Source organism: Sinocyclocheilus grahami, unplaced genomic scaffold (genome assembly GCF_001515645.1).
Source record: "Sinocyclocheilus grahami isolate Dianchi unplaced genomic scaffold, SAMN03320097.WGS_v1.1 scaffold1191.1, whole genome shotgun sequence".
NCBI classification, from domain to species: Eukaryota; Metazoa; Chordata; class Actinopteri; order Cypriniformes; family Cyprinidae; genus Sinocyclocheilus; species Sinocyclocheilus grahami.
In genome coordinates, this window is record NW_015506370.1 from 472,092 (window position 1) to 485,877 (window position 13,786).

At 42.7% G+C, this 13,786-nt stretch overlaps 1 protein-coding gene across 1 annotated transcript in view; it reads right to left on the reverse strand.

Moving 5' to 3' along the window:
* Window positions 1-996: 996 nt before the first annotated feature.
* Window positions 997-13,786, reverse strand: part of LOC107567824 (membrane-spanning 4-domains subfamily A member 4A-like) — a 28,073-nt gene continuing 15,283 nt past the window's right edge. Inside the window, exons 3-9 of the mRNA XM_016253602.1 lie at window positions 8,600-8,665; window positions 8,089-8,199; window positions 7,923-7,991; window positions 5,990-6,130; window positions 5,215-5,331; window positions 1,409-1,471; window positions 997-1,225 (exon numbers count right to left, since the gene is read on the reverse strand). Coding sequence (XP_016109088.1) covers window positions 1,151-1,225; window positions 1,409-1,471; window positions 5,215-5,331; window positions 5,990-6,130; window positions 7,923-7,991; window positions 8,089-8,199; window positions 8,600-8,665 — 642 coding nt within the window. The 3' untranslated portion in view covers window positions 997-1,150. The remainder of the gene's footprint in view (window positions 1,226-1,408; window positions 1,472-5,214; window positions 5,332-5,989; window positions 6,131-7,922; window positions 7,992-8,088; window positions 8,200-8,599; window positions 8,666-13,786) is intronic.

Consider the following 13,786-nt stretch of genomic DNA (forward strand, 5'->3'; position numbering starts at 1 on the left):
CCACCGATTCTACATCACTGCCTGTTTAGCCCCGCCCACCGATTTACGCATGTAGTGAAAATAACGAGAGAGGCAAATGCAGGTCTACGCTGAAATCCAACGATAAAGATGCTCAGAAGACGACAAGACGTTTTGCAGTGCCAAACTGTGGAAATTTGCATCGCCTTCCTTCTGATCCCAGCACTGATGGATAAACGTTTATTTTTAATGAAGTTCCGGGCCATGTCAGAAAGAACTCGGTCCTTTGTCCACTTCATTTTTTACCGCGGATTTGTTAACAAACAAGCCACAATTCGACGCGGGATTTTCAGAAAGATTGAAACTAATAGACGATGCTGTGTGTTTTTATTATGCGCTCACTATTGCTTTGTCTGTTATTACAGATTGTTTGACGGATCCATTTACATTTACGGCATTTAACAGATGCTATTTTTCCAAATTTCCAAAAGTGCTGTAGCAGCCATTATAAATCTACTTATTAGCAAATTAAAGAAAACACATTTAATTACAGATGGTGAGGCAGGTGGTTATAACACTGGTAAAGCTTTATTAGTATGTAGTGTTAAAAAGTGTAAACAAGCATTTGAGTATAAAGTGAATACAATTCTGGATGTTGTTTCTCCTTGAGGTGAAGTCAGTTCAAAACATCTGAACTGTATATTTTGTAAGTGTCACGTGTAGTCTGTGTATTCTTATTTTCATATACTCTCAGTTTATATCATGTTCTTTTATATCGAACATTAGAGATAATGGACAGAGTTTCCCAAGTGTGTTACACGAAAGCATCACGCACCACTGCAGGACCACAACCCTTGCACAAAGGAAATATGTGGTATACTAACAATCAATAAATTGTTTCGTGCATACTGAAAAAATACTAAATAATATATTGTGTTATTATATTACAATATATTGAATAATACATAAGGAACTTATGATTTTTATATATTGAAAACATGTAACAGTATATTTATTTATATATTGTAATGTATGTGTTCAATAATATTTTTCATAACATATAGATATACATGTGATAAAACATGGTTTCCCCCATATATGGAAATGTATTATTTCATATATTGCATTATATTTTCCAATACATTCCCATATCATTTTGTTTCATAAGGGAACACTGTCCACTTATTCATGTTTATTTGAATTCGCTGTATTGTGGAGGAGCGTCTGCAGGATGGTGATGAATGGAAGCGCTGCTGGCCACAGGTATCTGCAAGAAAACAAACAGCTATACGATCAGCATATTGATTGCTTTTTTATTGATAATATCATGTAACCATTATTGCACCGATTACTGAGTGCTTTACACATGGACAATCAACCCTAAATTCAAAGAATGCTTTTTATGCCATTTTACTCAGTCAAATTAAACTGGGGTTCATGCTTTTCTTACCTCTGAGCTGTTGAAATCGTGGAAATCACTGGGCTGTGGTGGTAAAACTTGAGCAAACTGCACCTTTGGGGGGGGGGGGGGGGGGGAATACATATGTAATGTTTTATGCCTTCTTGCTGTGAGATGCCATACATGCAAAAACACTGGCAGACAGTTTCAGTGTTACAGGAATTAGAAATTAGAATTAGTGCGTCCCAAATCGTAGTGTGTTGAAATGAGTATCCCAAAGGTACCCGAATGGTTTACTATTTCCGGTGCAGATCTGTGCATATACTAACGGTTAAAATTACCCACAAAACACTGCACGTTTGATGAAGATTTGATTAGGACTACAAACATGCATAAAATTTACTATTATGCTCTTTTACAAAGTCTTGATTTTGTTTTGAAAAGAGTACTAGAACATGCCCTCATGCTTGGTGTTTCGAAAAACGCATAATGTTTAACATAATTTACATTATTAAAATACCTTTCTCCCCAGCCTGGCACAAACAGCTCGATTAGTAGAACCTTTGCATGCATGGATATTGCAAGACATATTAGAGTGGTAACGTTATTGTATAAAAGGAGGAGTGACGACAGTGCAAGACGAGACAGGACCAGGCCTGGACTATTTATGTTGTTGTTTTATGCAGCAGTCGTCTGTGAGGGGCTGCCGCTTTTTCTTTAATTTTGTGTTTGTTAATTTGCTTACTAAAGTTTTGTGTTTAAATGTTTGCCAGTTCTTGCCTCCTTCTTTCCGACCTACGAACTTTGTTACAAACAACAACATAAAATCCAGGTCCGGTCCTCCCTCGTCCTTCACTGTCGTCACTCCTCCTTTTATCCTTCTGGAGCTCCTCCGTGGGACTCCAGACCGGTGAACTGCGCAGGTGTCGCTCATTATCATTTACTCCACTGGCCTCGCTCTGTTCCCACGGCTCTCGGCCCCGCCCCTCTCGTTACAAATCACGTTTTAGATACGATGTCATCAACCGCTTAAAAATAAGTACATTTATTATGTACAGATAAGTGCAACGGTAATATGTATTATGTTTATTGTTCTTTAATTCTAACATTATGATTTGAGTTTCACTGCAATTCATGTTATAGTCTCATAATTGAAGTGTAAATTCTGCAAATTACATAATTGTCCAGAATTTTACCGTCAGCAATTTATGAAAAAAACCCCAGCTTTTCTTAGACATGGCGAAAACATGATGCTACTGCATCTCTTCTTCTTCGTATTTTCTGATGTACTAACTTTGTAGCTCTGCACTAATGTTGTAGTTCTTGAAAAGAGATTTTTTTAAAACAAAATATCTCCCTTTGGAGTGAACTTTGAGGGTGCTTTCACACCTGTAGATCGATTGCTTTGTTCCGAAACGGGGATTAAAATTATTACAATGTTGCTTTTTATTCTTGGTGCGGTTCGCTTTCACACGGCAAAGTTTCTAAACGGACCAAATTTGTTAATACAAGTCACGTGCGAGTAAACTGTTGTCTCATTGGTCAAAGTTCCACGGTTTATTTTCCGGGATTCCACCGAGCTGTCACGCATGTCATCCGTCAGGACGGAACGATAACAGCTTCGCGGGCTTATTGTTGTTGGTTTTTTTGTAGCTGTCATTATAATAATTTATAATTTTGAGCAGGAGTCCATGATTGATTGGGAAAATATTTTTAAAATGCACCTAACAGAGAAGAGCAATAAGACGGCATTATAAAATAAAAAAAAAGTGTGCTTTGATTTTTGAATGGCAAAGCTAACCGAGCTAAGGGGGGAAACGCATCAGGTTCCGAAACAACGGGGCAGGTGTGAAAGCACCCTGAGATTTGTATCTTTGTAGATCTTTTTTTATGCCCAAACATACACACTGACTAAAATTTAAAAAGTAAAGCATAAAGAAAACTTTTTTTTTTTGATGGCTCAGGCGACCGAGGCGTAGGTCGGGATCCGGAAGGCCGTGGTGGAGTCGAAGCGACAGAGGACCAAGGTGGAGATGGAGGGAGAGATGAGCCCAACGGAGCCAGTGGGACGGATCCGGAGGAGTGGAGTCCTGAGGCGATGGCGGGTAAACAACTGACCAAAACGGAGCCGGATGGATGGGGAAGACTGGTGGAGCTTGTGGGTCGACGGGCCGAGGTAGAGTCCAGGACTCAGAGGCTGGAGGCGGAGATAAGGGATCCTCCAGCCATGACGCCGATGGAGACTGGCAGACCTCTGCGGTGGTACAGTGGGCGGGGCTTTCCTCCGTCCCCTCACACTGTTACATCCACCGTCGCGTGCGTTGTTGCTGGCTCTCGCACCTGGTCAGACGATCCATGAGGCTCCAAGTCAATCCTCAGCTCTGTCGCCCTCTCTGGCGATGGTTCGGTCGCGGCGGGATGATGTTTGGCCAACGTGGCCAACAGTGAACGGGGATCCGTTGCTCACCAGCACCCCCTCCACAATGCGGCGAAGCTCCCTCGAGGGCCTTCCCCGGACAACTGTGCTCTGAACGCGGTGTTGAGGCTCACAACGTAGAACGAGCAAAGCGCGTCGTCCCGTTAGCTGGTTCTGTGGGAAATGTCCAGGAATAATCCAATGTGGTCCTCAAGGGAAAGTTCCTCCTGCTCCAGCAGGAGGAGGAGAAAGTTGGGGGTGATCCATAACAAAAAATTAAAGATTTTCAAATACGAAAAACAAATGGGGGAAAACACGCTGCTTAACTCCTTGTTTGAGTTAACTCAACTCCAAAGACAAAGGTAATCCAAATAACATTTAATAGTAATCCAAGATGATGAAGATTCATACAAAACACAGGGTAACACAAGCAGCATACACAACTAACCGGCAGCTAACAGAAACAGGTGAGAATGATAACTAATCAAACACAGGTGAACAGAATGAACTAATCAAAGGACGACAGAAACTAAAAGAAAATACAACAAAAGAAGTCCATGACAATGCGGAGGGAGGCTATGGTTCTTTGAGATTAAATCAGAAAAATACTGCGCCTTGGCCAATTTAATAACCTGTTGAAAAATTACCATACAATCTCTAAGAATCTCAAACGAGACTTGGAGCTTATCTTTTTTCCATTTCCTCTCCGCTTGTCTCCATTTTCGTCTGATTGACCGACTCTCTGTGTTAATCCAGGGCTGAGATACAGCTTTAGATTTTACCTTTTTAAATGGAGCTATATATATATATATATATATATATATAATTAAACAGTTTGGGAACCCCTGATTTGGTGCATTACTCACCCGAGGAGGACCACAGCAGGTGTTGGATTTACAGGCAAATGCTGACAGACAGATGGAGATGATAAACTCAAGCAAGGCGAATAACAGCAACACACCTCTGATTCCCCTGAAGAGAGTCTGAGAGAAAATGTAACACTAATACAAATAATCATACCAAAATCAATGATAATTACTACTCACACTGGTACACTGAATGCTCAGCAGTCCAGAATCGAAACTAATCAAAGGACGACAGAAACTAAAAGAAAATACAACAAAAGAAGTCCATGACAATGCGGAGGGAGGCTATGGTTCTTTGAGATTAAATCAGAAAAATACTGCGCCTTGGCCAATTTAATAACCTGTTGAAAAATTACCATACAATCTCTAAGAATCTCAAACGAGACTTGGAGCTTATCTTTTTTCCATTTCCTCTCCGCTTGTCTCCATTTTCGTCTGATTGACCGACTCTCTGTGTTAATCCAGGGCTGAGATACAGCTTTAGATTTTACCTTTTTAAATGGAGCTATATATATATATATATATATATATATAATTAAACAGTTTGGGAACCCCTGATTTGGTGCATTACTCACCCGAGGAGGACCACAGCAGGTGTTGGATTTACAGGCAAATGCTGACAGACAGATGGAGATGATAAACTCAAGCAAGGCGAATAACAGCAACACACCTCTGATTCCCCTGAAGAGAGTCTGAGAGAAAATGTAACACTAATACAAATAATCATACCAAAATCAATGATAATTACTACTCACACTGGTACACTGAATGCTCAGCAGTCCAGAATCGACCATCTTTGAGGTTCATATGTTAATATAACATACCTAGGGCCAGATTTACTGGACGGGGCAAATTAGCTTGAGAGCACAATCCCATAAAAGCAATGGCGAGAGTGGAAAGTTCATTAAAGAACACAGATGCAATGACAAACGAAAAAGAGAGTTTAAGAAATGCTTTTTTGGGCATTAAATTATGGCACAAATACTGTGTGATTCAATTAAATACTCTCCTCCTGTAAATTTTGTGTCTAAAAGGGAAACTCCTACAAATGCAAATATAACAAGGTCAGCCCCAAAAATAACTCATTGCTGATGTTTCGCTGCGTGTCTTTAGTAAATCCTGACAGTAGTTTTAAATGGCAAAAGAGGGGTAAATCTGGCTCTTATAGGTCAAACTGAGCTGAGTTTACAATTAACATATAATTGCAATGCCTTCTTGTGTTGTAAATGATCTATAAACTACTTGTGAAATGCAGATGAGTGCAGATTAAGGCTTGTGTACTGCTGAGCACACAGTGATATTACTGTAATTACTCAATAAATGTGACAAATATAAAAGCTGATGACATACCTCATACTTCCTTTCTAAATAATCACAGTCATAATCGTTGCAGTAAAAGTATGGCCCTATAACCAAATCCAGGGAAATTAAAATAATGGCAATGCCTGCGGTTATAGTACTGAAAATGTTCATTCCAAGTGAAGCATTCACCTATAGGGAGGAAAAAAGAAAAGAAAAGATTAATAAATTAGCAAGATATTTAAAACATTGTGGTAAAACATTAATGGAGACGTATAAAGTATATGGAGTGTGATAAAACTACATTACTTCACATAAATAAATATAGCAGCAAACATCAGGGTCCAAGCACCAATGGCTCATGTGGATAATAAAGTGATATAATTTTGCGGGGCAAATCCATCATTTGTTTAAGTGAAGTTTGGTCAAAAGATGAGTCTGAGTTCTGTCACTTACTGGCAGACTACACATGTTTTTACATTTACATTTAGTCATTCAGCTGACGCTTTTATCCAAAGCGACTTACAAACGAGGACAATAGAAGCAATTAAAATCAACAAAAGAGCAATGATATGCAAGTGCTATAAGAAAACAAGCAGTTAGTAAATGAATAGAGTGCAAGTCTAAAATGGGCACGTTTTTTTTTTTTAAAGAATAGAATTAGAATAGAGAGTGCTAGAGTTAAAGGGTCAAATAAAGGGGGAACAGATGTGTTTTTAGTCGTTTCTTGAAGATGGTTAAGGACTCAGCTGCTGGGATTGAGTTGGGCAGGGCATTCCACCAGGAGGGAACAGTTAATGTAAAAGTCCGTGAAAGTGATTTTGTGCTTCTTTGAGATGAACAATAATACGCCGTTCACTTGCAGAACGCAAGCTTCTAGAGGCACATAACTCTGAAGTGTTTCATTACATAGAATTAGATTTAAGCCAATTAAATACACTTGAGTTTTGTTGTTATTTAACTAATACAAATGGCTAATTATTCATACAAAGATTCAGCCTTTTCTTTTGCTGAAACTACAAATATATATATTTATAATTGCGTTATATTTATTTTAACAGAGGTAACACTTAAAAATGAACAAGGTTTAGTGAAGACTTTCTTACATTCATAATGAATGAACAAATTAATATTCGTAATGTATTTTATGTACAATACATATATAGTTTACCAAGCAACAGGTTGTTTTAATTATAGTATGGGGTAGTTGGTTAATAATAAAGATATATGTCTCTGAACTGTTTCGTTTTGCTTGTCTCTTTCATTGTAAAAAATAAGACCTGAAGGTGTATAATTACATGTTTGGTTATCAGTATAAAGCAGCATTAAATAAGACCAGAACATATGAAAAGGTATACTACAGATGATATTATGCCAATCATGGGAAATCAAATACAGCAGATATTCCTGAATAAACATATACAGGAATTCAAACATATTATTATTACTTAACAGAGTTCTCGTGTCAACCCAGCTTTCATTCTGGAGTGCATTGGCTTTCGAGTCCACCGGAAAACAGCGTCTTGTTTAGAAGTACCCGAGAACAACGCGCATATCTGAGGAAGAGCCAGTCGCAGGATTTTTGATTGTTCGTGAGGTAAACATGGTTTCATTTTTGTTTGAATTCGTTTATATCACATCTGCGTCTCCCACCGGAGCTGCGGATCTGATGTCTCATGGTACGTTTGAATAAGACTTATTCACGGGGGAAAAATTTATTGTTTCTAGAAGTTACTCAAAAATACAAATCATATTATTATGGCGCCACCTAGTGTTGTGTGTCTGTGTGCCTGAATAGATGTGCACGTTTGGGACCTTCTTAATAAGTTTGGGGTCTCTATGAATTATGGTCACTGATGCCCAAATACTTTTAGGGCAGAAAAAAAAATAAGAGAAGAAATCAGTACAAACACAACAGAAGACTATTTTGGTACTTCCAGCACAGTGCTTAGACCCTTAAAAGTAATAACTGCTGTGTACCTACCAAACACAAACTGAAGGGTGAATTAATTTTATTTTCGGCAGCAATGCAGAGTGAGCCTGCGGTTATGTACTGAGAAGAGAGAGAAAGACAAAAAATTAGGCATGCATTTTAATGTGTAGCTGGTATTATAAAAGACAGAACACTTAGTTGTATAATTGTTTCTTACGATGACAGATCCCCAGTAAGGAAGACCACTATAGACAAAGAAAAGATTTGCATGAACTGAAGACACAATGCCAAACAGGAGAGTCAGCAGACCGATCATTATCTGGACCGTCTGTGAGGGACAAAAAGAATGCAGAAAGTGTGAGAAGGACAAGAGAGTCTTTCATGAAGGGAAACACTATAATATATACAATAAACATTTATGGCAGCTGTAGTTATGGACTTATGACTGTACTAGAAAAATATTCTGCAAGTATTTGCGGATGTGTAAGATTGGATTACTTCACATTTTTTGATAGTTTGCAACTCCTAAAGCATTGTTCTCTGCGACTGAAACACTGTAAAGCTTACGGTTTTACTCTGTAAATGATTAACCTGATCTTATATTGGACACATTTTTCAATAAAAATTGCGTTAATTCCTCGTTTAGAATTTATGCATGGACATTTCTTCCCTCGCACTGACATGCACAAATGAAAACCAATTCTTTGGGTTTATGAGACATTTCTCACCCCAAGGGCTTTCGGCTGGCCTTTCAGAAATGCCTGAAGTCCATGAAGAGGTGAAACTCCCGCCACCTGTTGTACATAAACAGGCACCGGAGCATTTGTCGTAACAGGGGTTGTTTGTGTTGGTGGTTGAAACTGGATGACGAGCGTTGAAGGGCTCACGGGTGTGACAGTGCTGGACATTCTGGTTTCTGAATCTCCAGCTGACCTGTACAAAATCCTAGTAAATCATAACATGTAAATGATATGATTATGAAACAGCTCACGTTTTAAATTTAAGACACTTAGCAGATGCTCTTTTCCAAAGACACTTATAACAGTGACCTGCCTGCCATCAAATATATATTTTTATATATTTTAGATATATATAAAATAAGTATGTATAATTGTCATGGTTTCTGTGCTGTGCACACAAAAAAGGCTTACGACGATGAAGGCTGAAGAGAATAATCCATTTAATATAATCGGGCGGAGACGGAGAGCCGTCTAGCCAGGGCTACGGGGAGCATCCGGAGGGCCAAGGCAAAGCAGATGGCTCAGGCGACCGAGGTGAAGGTGGGGATCCGGAAGGCTGTGGTGGAGCTGAAGCGACAGAGGACCGAGGTGGAGCCGGAGGGAAGGAGGAGCCTGACAGAGCCGGAAGGACAAGGTGTAGCCAGAGGAGTGGAGTCCCGAGACGGTGACCGAGGCGGAGCCCCTCACACACCATGAGGCTACTACCAGCACCGTTAGCAACAGTGGAACGACCTCCGTGGTCGTTATCGCACTGGCAGATAGTTCAGGACAGATAGACAGTTCATTCATTGCCTCTATGGCCGAATCAGGACAGGAAGATGATGACGGAAGACTGGGTAACTCAGAAAAAAAGTCTGGCCTCAGCTCACGCTCAGCGGTGGTGCAATGGGCGGGGCTTTCGCACTCTTTAGCATAATCCACTGTCGCGTGCTCAGTTGCCGGCTCTCGCACCTGGTCTGATGTCATATGCTCGGGCTCCGGGGTGATCCTCAGTTCTGTCGCTCTCTCTGGCAATGGCTCTGTCGCGGCGGGCTCTGGCTCTCCGTCAGCGGTGGGCTCAGGCTTTGGCTCCACACAGCGGGGTGATGGTGGGCTGGACTCTGGGTCCAGAGTGGGGCTGGTGTGTTCGTCTGTGATGTCCACCGTCAGCGGCGATCCACAAGACACCAGCACCCACTCCACGAAGGCAGCGAGGCTCTCCCAAGGACCATCCCCGGACAACTGCTCTTGTGTGGTGTTGTTCAGTCCAGCTCGGTAGAACGAGCAGAGGCAGTTGTCTGGGTAGTGCATGTAATTTGATAGAAGTCTTCGAGAGCGCGATCCCCCTGCTCCAGCAGGAGGATGACGACAGCAAGATCATTCATAACTTAAAAGAAAAAACCTTCAAAACAGAAAATAAATGAGGGGAAACATCCTGCTATACTTTTTGTAGGTCCGGTCTTCTGTCACAGTGTGGTGTAGGAGAAACGCATGAACACACAGAATATAAAGGTAAACCACCTTTCATAATCCACATAAGGGTTCAGGCAGGCACGCACGGGTAACTTCGACGAGACCGGACAAAAAAACACTGAACTGAATACAACTTATATAGGGGTGCTAACGAGGCACAGACAGGTGAGGAGGATCAACTAATAATGACAAAACGAGAACAGGAACATAACCAAATATGGGCACAGAAGGAGAAAACACAACAAACAGTCCATAACTGTGACAATAATAGGTTTAACTATTATCTGAATATTAATATTTTCTGTTATATTGTATAAAAAGTGATTCAAGAGATCCAAATAAGTCCTTCTGCTCTTTTATGATCTGTCTGAGAGATAGAATACAGGAAACAGCTGCTACTTTTTGACCATTTCCAGCATGGTCAGTGTAAACTCCTCATCTAGATGTCTCTTTAATGTAATCATGTTGCCTGTAACCTGTAATGAAATTTCTCAGGAGAGAGTGAGAATTTGGCCTACTTGAGAGAGCTGGAGGAAAGAGAGACACAACAGAGAAAAGAAAGGGTTTGAAGAGAGAGAAGAATAGAGGAAGAAGCTGGAAGGAGAGAGGAAGAGTTGAATGACTTGGTGGGAATGAAGATGAGAAGATATGAGAAGAGAGTCTACAGCTTGTGTAGAGGGTCCTCACTTTTAATGGCTAAAAAATACATATAAATGTAACATAACATAGATTTAGAGTGAATAATCACAACAGAGTGTCACGATGTCAATCAGTTCTCACCATGGACTACATTTCCCACAAGACCCGCACCTGGAACTAATTAATTACACACATATCTGTTGTCCATCAGGAGCACTATAAATGTTGCTCACACACACACACACACACTGCGAAGTATTGATTGAAGTTTGAGATTGTCTGGTTGCGACTGCGCCGTGCAGAGCGTTAGTTTAATTCTAGTCTGTTCCTGTGTTTACCTTTTGCCTGTGTTCGACTTCGCTGTCACAATAAAGCTGCACTTGGATCTGACCCTGCCTTCTCGTATCCTTCCATCCGTAACAGAATACTTCGCCACCGAGGTTCCAGCAGCCGTGTCTGGCCGCTCCGATTGAGGATGGAGTTGGCAAAAGAATTGGTCCGTCTACGACAGGGAGCACAAACCCTCGAGGACCATATCCAGACCTTTATAGACATTGCACACTATGCACACCTGCCAGATTTTATGCTGATTGACTTTTTTGCTCATGAACTAAATGAGTCACTAAAAGTTCACCTTGTCCGGGATGGTCCTCGTGGATCACTGGCCCAATTTATGGATTATGCGCTTCTGGTGTCTGGATCTTCATTCACTGTGGGTGAGGCCGATCCCGTTCCTGTAATCGTGGCCCTTGCAGAGATTCATCCTGTCGCAGCTGAGGAACTGGAGCCGTGTCCGTCCATGGCTGTTCCCCTTGAATTGACCACAAAAGGCCCAAGGTTGGTCTCCAGTGTGGAGGATCCCCCATTGAGATCGGTGCGAGCGGCTGGTGTGTCCATGTTCTCAGCGCTGGTAACCCCTCTAAGCTCGGCGGCGGTGCCCGCTGTAGGAGAAGCCGAGGAGGCGACACCCGCTACGGACCTTCCAGAGGTGGTGGCCATTGCTGCAGAACCTCTCAGGGAAACGGCATATGCTCCAGCTCCCCTCACAGTGGTGAGTCCAATTCCTGAACTGTCTGCTTGTCTGAATTCTGGGGGTAACTCTGATTCTTAACTGTCTGCTTGTCTGAATTCTACTGATAACTCAGATTTTGATCTACCTGCCTGTCCTGTAATGACTACGGAGGTCATTTGTGAGCTCACTGACCGTCCTGTCACGGCTATGGAGGCCGCCTGTGAACTCACTTCCTGTCCTGTCACGGCTATAGAGGCCATTTGCGAACTCTCTGACCGTCCTGTCACGGCTATGGAGGCCATCTGTGAACTCACTTCCTGTCCTGTCACGGCTACAGAGGCTGTTTGTGAGCTCTTTACCTGTCCTGTCACGGCTATGGAGGCCATCTGTGAATTCACTGCTCGTCCTGTCACAGCTATGGAGGCAGTTTATGAGCTCTTTACCTGTCCTGTCATGGCTAAGGAGGCAGAGTATGAACTTTTTGCCTGTTCATTTGTGGATAAAAAGACTAATTATGAAGCTGTGTTCCCTTTTGTCCCACTCAACCTCCCTCTCCCTCCTCCTCTGCCTGTCATGCTCTTCGTCCTGTCTCCGCTGTTCTCTGTCTGTCCCTCAGGTCATCCGTCAGGGGTGGCTAGCGGTCAGGATTTGCTTCGGGACATACAGCCTCTAGCTGCACCAGGGTTGGAGGATCCCAGATCTCTGGTTCCGGCCTTCAAGGCCTGGACTCCACTTCGGTCCTCCGATCCTTTGTTGCCTTGGCTCAAAGCTCCCTTGTCTCCACCGTGGTCCGTCAGTCCACCAGCTCCACCGAGCTTCCTCGTCCCGTCAGCTCTGCCTTGGTCATTCGTCGACCTGCCCTCGCCTCAGGACTACACTCCTCCGGCTCTGCCTCGTCCCTTCGTCTCTCCGGCTCCGTTGGGCTCCTCTCTCCCTCCGGCTCCGCCTTGGTTCTCGGTCGCTCCGACTCAACCGTGGCCTTCCGAATCCTCGCCTGCGCCTCGGTCGCCAGAGCCGTCGGCTCCATCACAGCCCTCCGAACACTCAGTGTCACCCCGGCTCTACAGCGCTCCGCCTCTGCCTTGGGCTCCCCTTTCCTTGGTTCCCCTTTCCTTTCTCCATCGGTCGGAACTCTAGTCTCTCCATCATGGTTCCTCCCGCCGTCGACTCCACCGTGGACTATGAATTGGAAAGTCTGGTTTGAGAGTCTGGAAGCCACTCTTAGGCGGGGGGCATTGTCACGATGTCAGTCAGTTCTCACCATGGACTACATTTCCCACAAGCCCCGCATCTGGAACTAATTAATTACACACTTGTTGTCCATCAGGAGCACTATAAATGTTGCTCACACACACACACTCACTGCGAAGTATTGATTGAAGTTTATGATTGTCTGTCTGGTTGCGACTACTCCGTGCAGAGCGTTTCCTGAGCCTTAGTATAAGTCTAGTCTGTTCCTGTGTTTACCTTTTGCCTGTGTTCGACTTCGCTGTCACAATAAAGCTGCACTTGGATCCGACCCTGCCTTCTCGTATCCTTCCATCCGTAACAGAGAGACAGTTATTATGGTATTAACCCTTTCAGCCTTTAATTATGTTCCAATGGACATTAAAGGGGTCATATGATGCTGGCAAAAAGAACATTATTTGGTGTAATGAAATGTGTTTAAAGTTAAAAAAACACATTATTTTCCACATACTGTACATTATTGTTTCTCCTCTATGACCGCCTTTCTGAAACGCATAGATTTTTACAAAGCTCATCGGTCTGAAAAAGCGAGGTGTGCTGTGATTGGCCAGCTATCCAGTGCGTTGTGATTGGCCGAATACCTCAAGCGTGAGACGGAAATGTTACACCCCTCACCATAATCGCGAGCTTCATCTTTCAAAGTAAATGTAAAGACAGCCCGAAAGGGGAACAGAGTTGCTTGACAGAAACAGTGATGAAGCTGGTATGCGTTTGCAGTACACAAGCCACGGTTAAGACAGCTGACTCCACTGTGATGTGACCCTGTCTCTCTCTCTCTCTCTCTCTCTCTCGCTCGCTCGCTCGCTCTCTCTCTCACACACACG